This window comes from Pezoporus occidentalis, unplaced genomic scaffold, assembly GCF_034315485.1.
Source record: "Pezoporus occidentalis ecotype Australia unplaced genomic scaffold, CSIRO_AGI_Poc_V1 ctg46, whole genome shotgun sequence".
Classification (NCBI taxonomy): domain Eukaryota; kingdom Metazoa; phylum Chordata; class Aves; order Psittaciformes; family Psittacidae; genus Pezoporus; species Pezoporus occidentalis.
In genome coordinates this window covers 5486947-5504727 of record NW_026915791.1, presented here as the reverse complement: position 1 = coordinate 5504727, position 17781 = coordinate 5486947, and the positions used below count along the sequence as shown (strand labels likewise).

The following is a 17781-nucleotide window of genomic DNA, read 5'->3' as shown; positions in this document are numbered from 1 at the left end:
GTGCGCGCGGGTGCCCGTCGTCGGCCGGCGGAGGGGCGGGGTGAGGCGGGCAGCGAGGGCCGGGCCGGGCCGGGCCCGGCTGGACGCGGCGGGCGGGGCAATAAGAGTCCGTGCGGGCTCCCCTTCCGCCTCAGTACGGCTGGGCGGCAGCGGCGGGGCCCGTGCTGGGGTGGCTGTGGTATCGCTGTCGCTGTTCGGCTACGTAACTGCCCGCTGCAGAGCTTGGCCCTTCCCTTCCCCTGGGGCTCAGCGGCGGTGATGGGTTCCCGGGCGTCCACGCTGCTGCGAGACGAGGAGATCGAGGAGATCAAGAAGGAGACGGGCTGTGAGTGTAGGGCCGGGAGGTGCGGTGGGGGCTGGGCGCCTGGAGCTGTCTGTCCGCCCCGTCGCGGCTGCGCGCCGAGCCCTGCCCGGGGCGGTCGGCGCTCGGCGGCGGGGAAGGCGAGCGTAGTCGCTGCTCTTCTGGCTGGGCAGTGCCTGGTCCCAGCTGGCCCCGGGTCGGTGCCTGGCTGCCCCCCGCTACTGCAGGCGGGCATGTCTTGTAGGCCTGCGGAAGCTGGGAAGCGGCTCTTGGTTCGCCTGGTGGCCGTGCAGGAGCGGCCCTCGGGGGCTGACAGGAGGGCAGCTCCTCCAGTCTGCCGCTCGGTTGGCAGCGGCCGCTAGCTGTAAATACTACTGTTGTCGTTTAGGGTGCCCCTTGGCTGGGCTGGACACGGTAGGGCTAGCTGCGGAGGCTGGTGTTGCTTGGCGCAGTAGAACGCGAAAGCTGCTGTCACCCAGCCCGCCGGTATCTGCGAGTCCCTTTGGGTTCTAGATGTGCTTGGAGCTGTAGGGGAGAGGGAGCCATCGCTGTGTGTTCGGTTGCTCAACGGCAGCGAGATCCGGGTGGGGAGGGCGAGAAGAGGTGCTCCTGGTGTCCGCAGTGTTGCGTTCGGTGAGACGTAAGTCGTTGGGGGTTTGAAGAGTTCTCAGTTTCTGGTGCTGGAGTTTCTCTCCAGCAGCTGCTTTTAGCCCGAAAAGTCTCTCATGATATAGTGCTTTTTTTCCAAATGCTGTTTGTTTCATAGGTTGTCACGAAAGTTACCTTAAGGGTGTTCAGAATGAATGCTGAGTGGCATTTAAAGCATAAAGGAGGTAACGCAGCTTGTGAAAGAAGTGAGAATCCCTGTGCGAGTCAACAACTGGGAGAGCATGATTGAATCAGGACTGCAATATATAGCTACTTTACCTTGTAATTTCTGATCGAGTTGTTCTCAGTAAATATAAAGTACTTTAGAAAATCAGTGTCGTTAATTTGCCCGATAGAACGGTTGCCTCCGTTCAGTATTAGCAAATACTGAATGATAATAAATGGAGGGTGTCCTCCTAACTGGTTGGAGAAGGGAGGTCATAAATCATATGTATCGTTCTGCTGTGTCCCTCCCCTCTCAGGTAAATAAGGTCTTCCTAGTGAAACTTTTTTCCTGCTTATGCTTTTTGATTTGCTCTTGCTACATGAAAACACCGTCAGTTTTCTTTGAAGCAGAAATGGCATTATGTATTCCTTTTAGGTGATAGTTTATTTGTGTCAGGAAAACAAGTGGCTACAGAAAAGGAGTGGAAGAAAATGAAGACAGTACTGGCTAACGTAATGGATAGCTGAGCCAGTTAACATAGCTTCCATGATCCTTTTTCCATTTGTCGAGGGAACCTTCTCCAGGAAGGCTGTGATAAACAAGTAGTAATATCCAAGTATGCTTATCCAGCAAGAACTCACTGTTTGGTGGTTGCAGTTTTTTTTATTTCTTTAAACAAAGGTAGCATCCCCTCATTTAGAAATAGGCTTTAAGAACCAACCCCCACATTTGGAATGTTCTTCCAAAAGGCTTCAGTCTTTGCCTTGTGCCAATAGTTGATTCATTGTAAGTGGTGTTTCATTCCTAGAGTTTTACTTGCATGGTAGTTAAATAAATACCACTGAGATGGCTGTATAGGTATTCTAAGCAATAAAACCACTCAGCTCTAGTTGGCCTCTTATGTCTTCAAAGTGGGGAGCTTAACATTGTAATGAGTTGGGCTTCAGCTTTGTTGCCTGTATTTTGTACTACTCAATTTTTTAAGTCATATCACTTTGTTAATCAAGCATTGCTAACCTGAGTCATGCTTGTTGTCTCTGACTTTATCAAACACATATTTTTTTTTTTCCTCCAACCTGTAACCAGAGTTTAAGAATGTGATTTTCCTCTGCCTCTTATACTTCTGTAGGTAGATGGAAAATTCCACCAAGCTCTTAGCACTGTTATACACTTCACATGGGTGCAAATATTTATGCAAGGTACAAGGTAGGGGGAAAACCCCAGGATGCTGGTTTATCTGGAGCAAAGTTCATGGGGAGAATGCCAAGTTAGTGTTATTGACTGGAATATCTTGTGGTTTGTTAGAAACTTGATGCTGATGATACATTACCTACTAAAGAGTTTGAGAAAGGGACTTAGATGTGAAACAAACTGGCAGTACATGTCCATCCTGAACCCATGTTGTTCCTAAGGGTTCTTTTTTTTTTTTTTTTTTGGCCTCCTTACTGTGAAACATGACTCCATCAGTTCATCTGGGGTAAGTATGAAGTACTGAACACTTAACCAATTTGATTGAATAGAAGGGACCTTGGTGGGGTAGCAGTACAGGTAAAATCATGTTTCAGTTATCTTTGAGCCTTTGATTTTAAGAAGCTGTCATAAATTGCAAATTTTTTTTTTTCTCCTATGATCGTCAAGGAATGACAAAGTCTTTATTTTGTATGAGAAGGCTCTGAAAAGTGTCTCGTGATGCAGCTTTCATGAGAGATGAGAGCCAAAAAGGAAATTGTGAAAGAATATAGTGAGGGACCTGAATCATCTTCCTTTCTTTATAGTGATGATGTGCTTTTTGTCTAGTATGAGATAAACAAAGGCATTTCCTCCTCTGTCAAGAGTTACATACTATTTATCACATACTAGCTGTTATGGAGGTGTTACAGAAATGGAGTTGCTGACATTAGTTTGGAAATGGTACCTAAGTAGAATTTTCATCACCCTCTCTGTTTCCAGGAAGAACTTGGGAGCACAGGGCTTCTTACTCCAGGCTATTCTGTTTTCACCATCAGTTGTTGTTATGGCATATCATATCTAAAATACTTAATCAGAAGTGCAGAAGTCTTTAAAATACTGGTGCCTGCTGTTTAGTGTGTTTCTTAACTTGAAATTGTGGTGTGTTGGCTTAGGTGGAACTGATCAAATTGCCCAGCCTTGTGCAAAGAGTGAAAGTTGCAGAGGAGCCAAGGGAAGAGGAAAAAAAGCCCCACACAGTTGCTAGCAGGTCACCCTAAAGGAGGGGATGGTTGAACCTAAATAAATAGGCTGGAAAAAGAACAAACCTGGGGAAAAAAGCGAACCTAATAAAATGCCTCAGTTGTCACCGATCAGATGACTGCTGTGCAACCTGTTCCCATATAAATTTTACCAAGTATTGTACATGTGCTGGTGAAGGCTTTTAAAACAATTGAATCTGCAAATGGCACAAGCTCCTAGTTTAACATTGTAGAAAAATCACATCTTCACTGAGTAAACATTAACATTCAATTCAGTCTTATTATTTATTAACTTCATCCAAAGAGGCTCTGAAAAGCCAAGATCTTCTGCAGGGCATTCTTTCAGTGTTAAAAGGAATTCATGTTCTAGATACGTTTAACCTGCTCCCATCATGGATTGATCTAATGATCTAGATATCTTGTATCTTGGGTTGCCTAATATCTTGGTAATGTTGACAGCATTATGCTAAATTTAATACTGGCTTTGAAATTTGTGTTCATATTGCAAACTTAGGTCTGCAATAATTCCCTGCTTTCTTTGTGTCCTAACTCCTTCCCAAACTTCTTCAGAAACAGGCTTTTTAATTTTTTAATTTTAATTACTTTACTGAACCCCCAAATGAGCAAACTGCTTAGATTCAGGCAGTCCACTCAAGGAGGAAGAGTGATCAGGTGTACAGTCTCTCTGACCACTCACTAGATGCAGGAAAACTGAGTACACTTTCCATCTTTAGATGGAAAAAGACAGCTGGAGTAGAAATAAGACTACTGGAGTAGAGATAAGTGAGAGAAGGAAAAATACTATAGCAGAGGCCTGCAGTGTCATGAATGATGTAGAGGTCATCAGTGGAGGCTGTGTCCGTATTATTTCTAGCCCTAGAAGAATTAAGGGAAACAGAGTGGAACTGTGACTCAAACACCTTTTCTTTTTGTAATCAGTAATTGCTGTTACTGACTCAGATAACCAAGGGATGTTGGAGACCAAAAATATAAATGGGTAGAAGGCAAAGTTAGACAAATTTTTAGGCTTATTTGTGGATTTTTGAATACTAAGATGCAATTTACAGCTTATAAAGTCACTACTCTGCTGATTGCAGTGTGCTTCCAATAGAACTTGTTTTGTGTGATCTGTTTTTGAATGCAACTTCTGGCAACAGTGGCTCAGTGTAATGAGATCTGATTGAGGAATTGTTCTAATGAGGAATCATTGCCATGCTAATTTGTATTTCTTTTTTTTTCCTCCTTCAGTCTCCCACAGTCAAATCACGCGCTTGTACAGTCGCTTCACCAGCCTTGACAAAGGAGAAAACGGCACTCTTAGGTGGGTATCTACCAATTCAGTTGTCCTTGCACTGACATATTACATGTCTGTAATGGTGGCTTTGCCGTTGCAGGATGCCTGCATGTTTTCCTCATAGAGTGAATCAGTGAGGCTATTATAACAGATTCTTTCATACCTACTGTCTACATGGATGTTCACATTTGTTCTCTTTTATGAAAGGTCAAGAGAAATCTGATTGTTGAACTTAGGTGCTCTAAATACCAGTTGTCTTTGCTGTAGTACTGAAAGTTTGTAGCAGTTAATACAAGAAAGGTCAGATTATGTATTCAAGGAATTAACAGAAGTTCAGAATGTTAAACCACATTTTAGATTGTTATTTCTTACCTTTCTTTATATGTTGCTTCTAATAATTATTATGATTCCACTATATCATCTTCATCCTGGCTTTCATATAAAAAGATCATTTATATTTTTGGGAGCATGGGCTCTTAAATTATTTTGGATACCCAGTGTCCTTTAACACTACTTTGATCTGCAAGCCATTTACTGTTGTTAACTTTACACTTCTTGTTAAATGCCCATGTCTATTAGTATGCTCAAAAATAAAAAGAGCTGGAGCTGGGACCAAGTCACTGTGAATAAGCAAATAGATGTTTTATTCTTTAAAATAGTAGTGTAGGATATTCCAAGGCCTTTGAAGTATTTGTCTTTTGTGTACAATTTGAAAACTACACAAGTTAACAGGTTTCTTACAGCTTAATCAATTAAACAAAGATGAGGCTTAAACTTTTCCTGCAAAACATTTTTCACTTCGGACTGACTCTGCTGGAAGGAATATTCTCAACTGAAGGGTAAACTAGTGGGATGATTGCCTGTTAAAATATGTCTCTACCTGTGGTCTTTGTTCTCTAGCCTTTCCCACTCTGGTTATTCTATTGTGTGTTGATATCGCCTTACTCTTTATTAAATGAACTAATTATGAATTCTGATTGTATTAAATTGCTTACTAGTCTTCTCTTGTGATGTTGCCTATGGATTGCGTAGTACTATGGAAACATGAGAAATTAGAGCTGTCAGTGATTGCACCAGGGAGCAATTTTGCAACCAAGATAGTTGTTCTAAGACCATACTGACTCTGAAAATCTGTTGCTTTTCCATGTTGGTGGTGGTATTCAAGGCTTATCTTTGGAAACTAACCTACAGCATTGAAAACTTGCCAAAACTACTGCAGAACCAGTGCACAGGGAAGCTGGAGGAAGGGGAAGGGGACTTTGCAGCATAGTATAAGAGGTCTGTCTGGAATAGAGTTAATTTTTTTCATAGCAACTCTATTCCAGTCTTAAACCAGTAAACATAGATTCAGGGGTTGCCTGGGGTTTTGAATGTGATTGTAGGATGCACTATAAACCTATAAAAGCTAGACTTATGTGTAAAGCGACAATCACTGCTTAGCAAGTGAAGGTGACAAGTTGTAAGATGCACTGGTTTTGGCAGGACTACTGATCTACTGTAATTTCCTCTCCTGAAGGAAATACGCAGCTCCTTCTGGTGCCACAAATTGCTAACTTCTCAGTTAAAATTTAAGTAACTGGTTGTGGAATTGTGCTGTAAACAGGACTACTGAGTATTGCTGGTTAAAAATACTCTCTCTCCCCTTTTGGCTTGTGTAGTGCTTTTTAAGTATTTTTAAGCTGACTGGCTCCAGTGACTGGGACTGTGGCTGTGCTGTAAATGTCTGGACTACATAGCTGAAGGGATGACAAAATCGATTGTGGGTGTGGAAACAATTGGAGTGGGATGGGCAGGAACTCCTTAAGACCACTCTGTCACCAAAGCCAGTGTATCATGGAAACTGTAGCATTGGCTAATTGGCAATTGTGACATACAGATCAGCTGATGATACTGTAGGTAAGGTTAATACTATTTATGTCTCACTATTATATTACTTGAAAAAGAGCACTAACAGCCTCTTCAAACTCTGTATGTGGGTTTAGTCTTCACTGATGATAGCTGCCATGCTAGTCTTGAACCTAGCACACGTTCTTCCTCAACTCTTGTCTCCAACTTTAAACTTGCCTATTGAGCCCATAAAGTTTGTATAACCTTCAAAGTGATTGTACTTGGTTTACGTAAGAGGAGTAATTAATTAAATATGCTGTGAATGTCTGTTGCACAATGCTTAGTTTCATAGTGTTATGGATGAGAAGCTGGACTTCTATTGTTGATAATCATGTGGTACTTGGGAAAGGAAATGAAGTTTGTTTGGAAAATCCCAGTAACTCTGCAAATTGTGATCCCTTAACTTGCAGTCTTGGCCTCCAAGCATAGCCTGTTCTCAAACATGCCTGACAGTGGCATTCAAGTTTTGAAACCTGGCCCAGCACCCACAATATGTGGAAACCATGAAGTTTAAGTAATAGAAAACTACTTCCTGAAAAAAACAATGAGGGCAGAGTAACAGCTGTAGCTTGGAAAATTGTAAATGTTGGTTTCTGAAATACTGATCAAAGAGAACGTGCTACTCTGAGGCAAGTGAGATGAAGTTACCACTTGCTTACTAGCAGCAAACAGTTTGGAAGGCATGTCTTCTGTTTCCTGTGAGCAAGAACAACTGTTTCTGTAGGGATGACTTACACCTTTGACTTAGAGATCAGACATGACAGAAGTCACTCATGTGACTGATCAGGAAAAGAAGTGGTAGGCGGTTCTTTATGGCATGAAGTAAATCTTTAAATGTGTACCAGTGTTCTGAAGAAGGCGTTTGGATCATAAAATGTTAGGGTACTGGAGTAGTGTGTACTTCCATTCCTTTCTTCTAGCACTTCTGTTTTGCATATGGTTTGTCTTCTTTCCATTGCTTTACTTTCCCTTAGCTCTAAGTAGCCCTACCCTTCTCTTCCCTTTTGAGGGAAGAGTACTCTGCTACTATTTAGAAGTAAAAAGGATGAACAACCGGAAATACTGGAAGAAGAGTCTAGTAGGTTTCTTGCAGTCTTTGGGGTGAGGCAGAGCTACTTTTACAGTAGGGATCTGCTGTATGCTTTAGAGGATATATTCATGCTTAGAAATACTTGCCTGTCTTAGAATGTACAAATTCCTTACTGCAAAGTATGTCTAAATATGAATGCACTGACATGTATATATTAGGTGGTTTGCCAGCATAATGATAGCATGTAGTTAAAGGTTGCTCTGCATGTTACATTTAGGCAAGGATTTAATAGAAGCCAGATTCCTGGAAAGGTACGTGAACAAGGAAGAAATAGAGGGCATCTCATTTCCTGTAAGCTCCAGCCTCAGCCAGGTGAAGTCGGTCCCTAATGACTGCAGGAATCCTTAGTTTATAAAGTGCAGAATAACTTGCCTCATGCATTCATTTACTTTTATGGCTGTTACAGCTATTCCAATTACAACACTTGCTCAGTAATGTGCTTTTAATAAGCAAAAATGGTCTGCTGCAATCCTGATAATGACAAGACAAATAGATTTGAAACCTGGGGAATTGGTTGTGGTTAATTGTTAATCTCCTGTTAGAAAGCAGAATAACCGGAGGCTGAAATGCCAAGTGTAAATTGAGGCTGTATATCAAAAAGTAGTGATATGCAAGTAAAAACTTCTGAAGCATTAGGATTTTGCTTTAAATGACAGAGAGGGCAGCTGCTGCTTTTAGCTTGTAAATGTTAGCATTGATGCTGAGCTCTTGTTGGTAAAATATTGTTACTAGGACACAGGCTTTCCACATCACTGCATCTTCTGCCTAAATGGCTAATGCATATTTTGCCTTTCAGCTATAGCTTAAAATGCAGCAGTCCTGAAGGGTCTGGTAACAAGTTGATCATGTTATACAGATGGTAACTTTGCCTATTACAAATAATTCAGGCCTGTTCAGAGCAGAAGTTTGCTGGAGTAGCATAAACGCACAGTCAGGTCACTCTGTTAGAGGTCAAACAGTTTACCCGTGCTGCAACAGATTTATCATAATTGGGACTCTCAGCAGCACTGTGGTGTGACTGGGTGCAAGGTGTGCTTTAGAATGCATTTAAAACTAGAACATCTTGCTTCTTTGCCTTTCCCAGCCCAGACTAGTAATCAGGTTTGCCAATTCCTTCTTTTCCCCTGTGTTTTAAGATGACAGCATTACAAAAGACCAGTATACTTAAAGTAATAGCAAAACCTGTTTGTGTTCACTTTGCCAGTTTTTTGGTGTAATGACATCATGCATCAAACCTTGTTGCCAATTCATTTGTTTTCAAAAGTAGCAGACATTTGGTAACCAAGTTTGAGACTTTGGCCCAAACTTTAAAACCAGCAGGACTATATTTGACTTGAAGGCAATTGCTGATATTTCAGGAGATTGGGCAGGAAATGTCAAGTTACGCATCCAGACAGAGTTGTTTGGGATTTTTACAGGCTCACCCCATTGCTGCTATGTTTGTAATTAAAAATATAAATTATTATGGAGTACATCTTGTACTGACTGATAGATTGGTGTGCTCTGTCATGGAAAAGACAAAGGAGGGGGGATGGACCCAAACATGTTGACCACAGTATTCACCAAAACACACTTGGTACATCTGTTTTGGTCACACCAAGGTTGTCTCACTTTCCTGCCAGTGACATTCTATTAGGTTGAAATAAAAGAAAAATTGGGGCAATTCTAGGAATAGAATGAACCCCGTGTTCATGTCATAGTGATCTAAAATGTGTTGACATCAGTACAGCTCATGACAACATCTAGATCAGAAAAAGCTATAAGAATGTAATCATAGCTGTGCTTATACTGTACTGTTTACATACAATCATGAGCAGAGAAGGGAATGGCTGGCATATGTATTGAGTATTTGCAATGTACTGGTGAAGTTACATCTGGTGTACAGGCCCCTGTTCAATCTAAATTTTCTACTTTAAAATAGGAGTGCTGCTTGGTTGAATCTAAAATCTGAAATTTGGCACTTTTAATAAGGTATAAAGTTGTCCATAAACGAGAATTTCTATTAGAATATGCAAATCACCTGTGGTATGTTTGGAGGAGTATGGTGTCCCAGGCTCTGGACCAGGGTAGTCTGGACAATGCAAACTCAAATGATTCAGTACCAAAATAATTATTAAAATATATATTATTTTCATTTTGAAGCCATAGTTTCCTTCAAAGCCATTTCATAAGCTTTCTTCAAAGTGCAGACTAGTTGGCATCTTACAGGAAGGTTTCTAGCACAATTAACATCTGAGAAGCACTGTTAATGTGGTAAATGAGCACTGGTGGTCTGTAATGTAATACAGCCTTGACATTGTCTTGTGTGCCATTAGTTGTAGAGAAAATGTGCTTTAAAGAGCTACACCTTAAAACCCACTAAGTGTCTGGCTGTGACAATATTGCCCAGTGGATGTTTTACTGTGAATTCTCTTCAAGGAACTTTTTCTGCTCTGACTTCAACTTAATGCAGTCATCTTGTGTTTCTTGCTTTACTCAGCCGGGAAGACTTCCAGCGGATTCCAGAGCTTGCCATCAATCCACTGGGAGACAGAATTATCAATGCCTTCTTTCCAGAAGGGTGAGTTCCAACAGAACAGGCACAAAATGTGTAGTTCATCAGAAGTTCCAACGGGACCAAAATGCTGATAATTAAAGCACAGATTTTGGACTTGCTAATAACTGAACACCTCAAACTTGTCATGAAATGTGTGTGGGTATATTGTTTCCTCAGCATGTTTGTATTCTGTAATGAGAAACACCAACCTTACAAGACTTCTGTGTGCTTTGTTAGATGACGAACTCAGGCTTCATGTCAGTTTTCTGCTCTTGCTGTGCTGCTAAACACTTAGAAAGCAAGTAAAGAGCATATATTTACTTTGGTTCTTAAAGCGGACTTATAGCAGTGCTATTTTATGCTAAGTAGTATTGCAATTACTATTGAGTTTCATTTTTCACCTTTTAGCCTCTAAGTATACCTTTGCTAACTTTTTTGTTTTCAGTTTTTGATAACATTTAAGGCCTAGTTTATGGCACTTCTAACACAAATCTGAAGAGATTATCAAATTTGCAATACTCTCTCTATTTTACCACTCTAGATTGTTCTATGCAATCTGCTCCTGTTCTTGAACACATTTGCCATTACTGATTCATGAAGATTGGAGTGTGACTAATCAAGTCATAATATAAGCTAATACCAGGCAGACTTTCCTGAATAGAAAGCAGGAGTCATGGAAAGCAGTTAGATAGGTGGTTCCCACAGTGTTAGAGAAAAGAGCTGTTTGTCAGAGCAGTGAGCAATGGCTACCCCACAGACATAAGCCAAGTGTGACAATAAAGCTGGCAGGGACAATGTACTTAATAACAAAGGGCACAGCACCTGAGCAAGAAAAGCAGAGTAGCTGCAGTGCCTTGTCAGGTCAGCCAACAGTCCAGTGGTTGCCAAACAAGTTGACAGGTCAATCCAGAGAATAGGGGTTCAGATCAGCAAGATATACTGACAGACTTGGGCACAGCTGCAGGATAGCTCGGGCAAGGGCCAAAGGTGAGGGCTTGAGCTTAAATGGAGCTTGCAGGCAGGGACTGGGGAGTCCTCAACAAGACTTCTCACAGCTTCTTTCTTTTGTACATCATACTTCATAACAGCGTGATCCCAGGTTGGAACTGCACTGTATCAGAGCTGGGTTTGAGCATAGGCAGCCAAACCCTGGGAGAGTGGGAGTGGAAGAGTCTGCATGGTCTTGATGCTTTAGACATTCATACTCTCTACTGAAATACAGAACCCATATAAGCAATGCTAAAACTGACCTGCTATAATGCTTATGCAGAGAGGACCAGGTGAATTTCCGTGGATTCATGAGGACACTAGCTCACTTTCGACCCATAGAAGATAATGAAAAGAGCAAAGACCAGAATGGACCAGAACCACTGAACAGCCGAAGTAACAAGCTCCACTGTAAGAAACGTGAACCTTCCTATAGGAGCAATTATTTTTCCTTTTTTCTGTGAAGGAAGTAAAGGGGCTTGGCGTCTTCTGTGCAGCTGTTTGCTGTGGAAGGATATAGAATCATAGAATAGTTAGGGTTGGAAAGGACCTTAAGATCATCCAGTTCCACCCCCCCTGCCGTGGGCAGGGACACCACCCACTAAACCATGTCACCCAAGGCTCTGTCCAACCTGGCCTTGAACATCGCCAGGGATGGAGCATTCACAACTTACCTGGGCAACCCATTCCAGTGCCTCACCAGTAAAGAACTTCTTCCTTATATCCAATTTAAACTTCCCCTGTTTAAGTTTTAACATGATTAAATGGCTTGCACGCAAAGTTATTTGAGATTTAGAAGCACTATCCGTTATGTGAATGGTCTTTTCTGCCATTTTCTCCAGTCTTCCATATAATACAAGGCTTTTTCCTTACCTTCAGCTGAGTACTTTCTTTACTGTTTGGATGACTGCCTACAGTATATGAGCAGACTGCTCTTGCTCACTAATCAAAGTTGGCAACAGTCCTCAGAGCACTTAAAATTTCTGTCTTATCTCATGCAGAATATAGTCAAAGAGAATTAATGGTAATGTATAAGTGGTTGGCTCTGAGGTTAAAGTTCTGAAGGTATCTTAGTGGTAATTATACTTCCATGACTTGAGGCTTTGAAGAAATACCTCTGCAAGCAGAGTGCTTCTGAAAGTATTCTTACTGAGCACTTCACTAAGTTTTTTCATTTCTTGGCAATAATTTTATTCCTGAATTCAGTAATAACACTTTTATGGAACTGAAAATGAATTTTTATGGGGAATTGAAGTTCTAAGCTAATTCTCCTAAAATAACTTAGGAGCACTTTTATGTATATAAATCTGTTGTTGCAAGAAAAATAATAGCACTTGAATTAAACTGCTCATTCTTTTCTTCCCTGTAGTTGCTTTTCGGTTATATGATCTAGATAAAGATGACAAGATTTCCAGGGATGAGCTTCTTCAGGTAAATAGCACAGGGCTGCTTTGAATGACTCCATCCTAACCTTCTGTATGATTACTCTCTTCATTCTAAATGAATGTGGATTTCCAACCATCTTCTCAAAAGAACTCCTGAAGGACTTTGGTGGCTAAAGTCTCATACCCTATCTAAAGCTTTAAACCAGAGATAAGCAATTAATCTCATTTGGTAGCCTATGCTGTTCTTTCAGACTGGGAATGCTAGACTCACGTCTAAACCAGAGCGTTAGGCTAAGCAGATCCTATTGGAAATGATACCTAAATATCCAACAAATACACTAAGCCCCTTAAGAACTACCTCCTAATCTAACAGGACTTCACAGGGGTAGTCACTGAGGTGGATTAGGTCGTTTCGCTGATCCTCTGTGCATCCTCTCAAGAGAATAAAACTTCTTGAAATTGCAGCAAAGGTAATCAAAGTTCATCAGTGCTGCATATATACATGAAACTAGGCTTGAGCTAGGAGTAATTACATGCTACTAATCCTGGGAAGCAGACATGGCAATTTGTGGTTCCTGCTGTAGGACAAGGATTTGCTTTTGACTGAAATTACCCTCTGTCTGCACAGGAAATACTAATTGTAGAGAGTAGCAGCAGATATCATTTGATACTTAAAAGCTTCCTGTAGGCAAGTATCTCAAACAGCAGATACTTGATTAAATGTTGGTATGTTTTGTGGGGAAAAATATGGACAAAAGCATTGGAACAAAACGTCCTCATTCCTAGTTCCAAAAGCTTTCTCGTACTCTGCCTCTTCCTGCTGTCTAGTGAAAAGGCAGGATTCTTTTTCAAAGGTGGCTACAAAAGGAAACTGTCTTTCCTGAAAGCAGTGATGTACAAAGGAGAAATGATTTCCATGAAAGTCCTCCAGGGCTGTTCTTGTAGGGTGCTACTTTGACAGTGTACACAAGTGAAATAGCACTAAGAATACTTCTGTTCCTATATCAATAATGGTTATTTTATTTGCGTTAAAAAAAATAGTAATCTGGGGACTTCTGTATGTTTCAGGTATTACGGATGATGGTTGGTGTAAATATTTCAGATGAGCAGCTGGGCAGCATTGCTGACAGGACAATCCAGGAAGCTGATCAAGATGGAGATAGTGCCATCTCCTTTGCAGAGTTTGTAAAGGTTGGTAAACTACATTGTTAATGACTAAAGGAAACTAAAGTAATGGGCAAGTCATTCAGACCTAAACGCAAATGGAAATTGAGGGGAAGTTACTCAAATAGTCCTGCCTGAATTTGGGCAAAGCAAGCTTTCTGTTAGCTCTTTCTCTTCCCATCTTCATCAGGACACCCTTTTTTTTTTTTTTTTAATATATTGTCAGGATGCTGATAATTAGTCCATGTGTTTCTTCGTGCTCTTACATGAGGTAACATATGCTGTAGCTCTTGCAAGCTGTGGGATTGAATATACTGCAGAATTCTCACTTTTTGCAGCCACTTCTTTCTACAGAAGTAGCCTGACTAGCACAGTTACAACGCAGTCGTTCTGCTCTACTTGTGCTGATCAGTTTTCACTTGTAGATTTTTATCTGTTAACAAAACAACTAATATGAGCATTCAAGTTCCTAGCTCTAGTTCTTTGAATTACATCTTTTGTTAGTCAGAAGTAGGTAGTAGTAAGGAGCCATTATATAGTCAGTGGAGAAAGCTGTCCTATAGCAAAACAATTTCAACTACCTAATGGGATGGCATTGACAAGAGGAACCAGACTTGGAGGTGGACAAGAGGCATCAGAAACAAGTTGCAACGTAGGAAATTCTGGTTAGCCAAGAGGAAGACTTTACCAAGAGGATGATCATAGCTTCTGAAGATACAGAATCTCCTTCCTGGAGAAACTTAACTGAACAAGGCCCAAAGCAGCCTGATCTAGCTGGTTCTGCTTTACATAAGAGTTGAGGGAGTTGGATTAAAAAACCTCAAGAGGTCTTTTCAAATTTAAGTTACTCTAATCTTGGAACAGTGAAGTCTAATGCCTGAAACAGCCTGGAGCAGGCTGTCTTTGTACCTCAGTGTTAATAGCAATTCAGCGAATGAAGTTGTCAGCTCAGTTTTACAATTATCTGTGTTAGTGATGCTGTGCTCTTGATTTTAGCTCTTCATTGACTGCTCATGCCCTTTCCTCTGCTCCATTCTTCATTCTGTTTCCTGCCTGTGCATTCCCACACAATCTAATTTTGGGAATCCAAGCCTTCCTGGGCTTTTGGCAGATTGAAACTGCATTAGTTACATGTTGGTTGAAGCCTTTGTCCAGCTTTAATGGCTGAAGTTTCTTTCCTTGGAATAACCTTAGTCCAGAATGAAAAACAGCAGTCTGTAGATGAAAGACTAGCATGCCAAATTGAAGACATCCCACGTTCCTGCCCACTTCCTCTACACTTGGGTAAGAAACCTTGTAGGAGAGAAGTATGTACAGTAACTTAAGTAGCTGTTTCTGAATTTTATTGCAGGTTTTGGAGAAAGTGGATGTAGAGCAGAAAATGAGCATTCGATTTCTTCACTGATGGATGGAGAGCCTGTTCCTTTCTACCCCTACTATATAATAAGTAGAACTTCATTTTCTCCTTAGCACCTTCACCCAGAGCGTTGCTACTGGTGCATATACACTACATCTCCAGCCCCTCCCTGATTTACCAATGTGAACATTCCCTGTGCATCAGGAACAAAGGGAAATGGCTGCCATGCAACTTGGAAAGGAGCATTTTTTTTTTAATATTTTCCTTCAGTTTTTTTTTTTTTTTAAATCCTTTCTCCCTTGCCTCCTCTTGCACTACTGTTTCAGCAAAAATGCCTCTCCTTGTGTACAGCTGTTTAAGCTACAAACTGATTCTTCTGAGCTCTGACTCAGAATGGACAACGGGAACATGCCACAGAAATGCCCTCTGAAACGTTTTGGAGACAAGCATCTACTCGATTCCTAGGTGCAGTGATAACAATTCACTTTTTGCTTCCAGTAGCAATACCACATTACAGCTGCCTTCCCTCCCCCTTTCCATTTGGCTCTTTACATACAGATTCGTTTCTTCCAAGTCTGCCTTTTACTTGAGGACTTCTCAATTTCTATGGCTTCATTGTACAACTAGCACTGAATGCATGATGATAGCCTAGAGTACTTTAAAGTGCTGTGAATAGATTTTATTCTTTGTAGGATGAATTCACAGGGACAATAGGAGAATCTGTGGCAGAGACAGGCTGTGATGTCCTCAAAAGGGATAGGAATTCTGCACTAAGTTGCTTAAATTGTTCTAGTAGCACATGCAGAAACTTGGTTTTGTCCTTGACAGCCACTGGACCATGAAGTACCCTCTCCAGGTTACTTTGCTCTAGGATCCCTCCTCCCATCAGGGTTGTTTTGCCTCTGGAAGTGTAAACTTGTTTACCAGTGTACATAATGCAAGAAAACTAGTCATGCCAAAATCTGGATTTGCAGTTCTGTCACTGCCCCTGGAAATGGTGTGAACTGGATTGTTTTTTGTTTGATTTTGTTTTTCTTTTAATCATAGTGGCCTATAAATAATTATTTACATTTTCCAGTATGGAAGTCCTGGTGTGTTAGATTTGTGTTGAGGGTAGAGGCTGTATTTATGAAAGCTCTGGCTTTCATAAATACATAATATGTTCTTTCCCAAATTACATGTTCTTTCCCAAATTATATTCTTATCCCAAATATTTTAGGATATATTTCTACACAAATCTCTTTGCAAGTGTAAGATGATTTAATACTGATAATGTAGTGCTAAGAGTTCAAGTGTGTTAAAGATCATTGAAGATTCAATAGTACCATAATTTTCTGTGGCTATATTGGCAAATCATCTCATGCAGTTCAGCTGAAGCATCCTACAGTCTGAGAGATCCTTCCAATAAAACCAAAAAACCCAGGAGCTTCTTTGTTGAAGAATTGGTGTTATAACTGCTTCTCTATGTCATGTGTTATCATTTCTATAAATACTTACCAGTCTCCAACTACTCTCAAATGTGCATTTCCTTTTTTTCCCATTTTTTTAATCATCTCTTGTGTTAAAGAATAACATGCAAGTGTCTGAAGGTTTTTTGATTTAAGGGATGGAAAAGTGAAATGTTGCACTTCATTGTTTAGCAGAGTGCAGCACAATTCTAGGAAAAAAATGTAAATTAAAAACTTCTGTATGAGAGAGGAACATTATAGTTTTATAACAGTGTCATGTAAAATAGGAATTAACAATGTGAAAAGACTGAAAAGCTAAGTGTTTTTAGGCTTTGTTATTTGCTTAACAATAGGTGTTGCTCTCTTCTGGCTATATAGTTGTAACCTACAGTTGTGCCTTATTGTCCCAGCGAGACTGGAAACTGTATTTATCAATCCATAAATAAACCTTCCTCTGTATAAACCCTATTCCCCCCCAACTATCCTTTAATGATTAGAGAAGTTAAATACCAGTAGAGTGGTGCTAGCAGGCCTTACAAATCAATTTCTTATCAATGAGCTTATTTTCAGAGTATTAATGATCCTTTGTTTGCCTGGTAGAGTGGAGGAAGCTAGTGCAAAACATGAGCCCAAGAAGAGAGGTCACACACCCATACTACTGCACTGTGGATCGTGTAACAACGGGAGCTTTACACCTCTGCATGGTTCCAAACTAGGCTTTCTTTTTTTCCCCTCTCCACAGTGTTGTAGTGTTGTTCTAATTAAAAGGTTTATAATATCAATGTTAGTGATGTCTGTCCTTACAAGTCCCCACCTTGGACATCAGGTATTATTGCCAATGTGCTTTAGGGTGAACACAAATACTGTAATAGGAGTTTTAGAGTCAAGATCTTCAATTTGTTAAAGTTGTTCAAAACTAAGCTATACATAAACAAGATTTCCACAACAGTTGTACTTTGCTTGTAGAAATTAAGTCTTCTTAGGATAAAGGTCAGCTGTGAAGCTTAAAGTCTGGAAGAGGAATAAGATTATCCTTATGGATAAGTGTGGCATGAGGTCTGTACAAAACAAAATACTGTATTCAATACAGCATTTTACTCATGAAAGCCAGGACTAAAGGTAATGTTAGTTTCCATAAGCTTACAATGGAAAATTACTTTCAAAGTCTGCTTTCAGTTCTTTTAATTGCCAACTTAGGTTGGACAGAGCCTTGGCTGACATAGTCAAGGTTGAGGGGCCTGTGCCCATGGCAGGGAGACTGGAATGACATGATGTTAAGGTCCTTTCCAACTCGAACTATTCTGTGAT

At 40.7% G+C, this 17781-nt stretch overlaps 1 protein-coding gene across 1 annotated transcript; it reads left to right on the top strand.

The window, feature by feature from the left end:
- Positions 1-53: 53 nt before the first annotated feature.
- CHP1 (calcineurin like EF-hand protein 1) lies at positions 54-16941 on the top strand. The gene is made up of 7 exons (XM_062635768.1): positions 54-325; positions 4574-4646; positions 10076-10156; positions 11403-11530; positions 12489-12550; positions 13573-13695; positions 15020-16941. The coding sequence occupies exons 1-7, from the start codon at positions 259-261 to the stop codon at positions 15071-15073; spliced, it is 588 nt and encodes a 195-aa protein (XP_062491752.1). The 5' UTR covers positions 54-258; the 3' UTR covers positions 15074-16941.
- Positions 16942-17781: the final 840 nt, after the last annotated feature.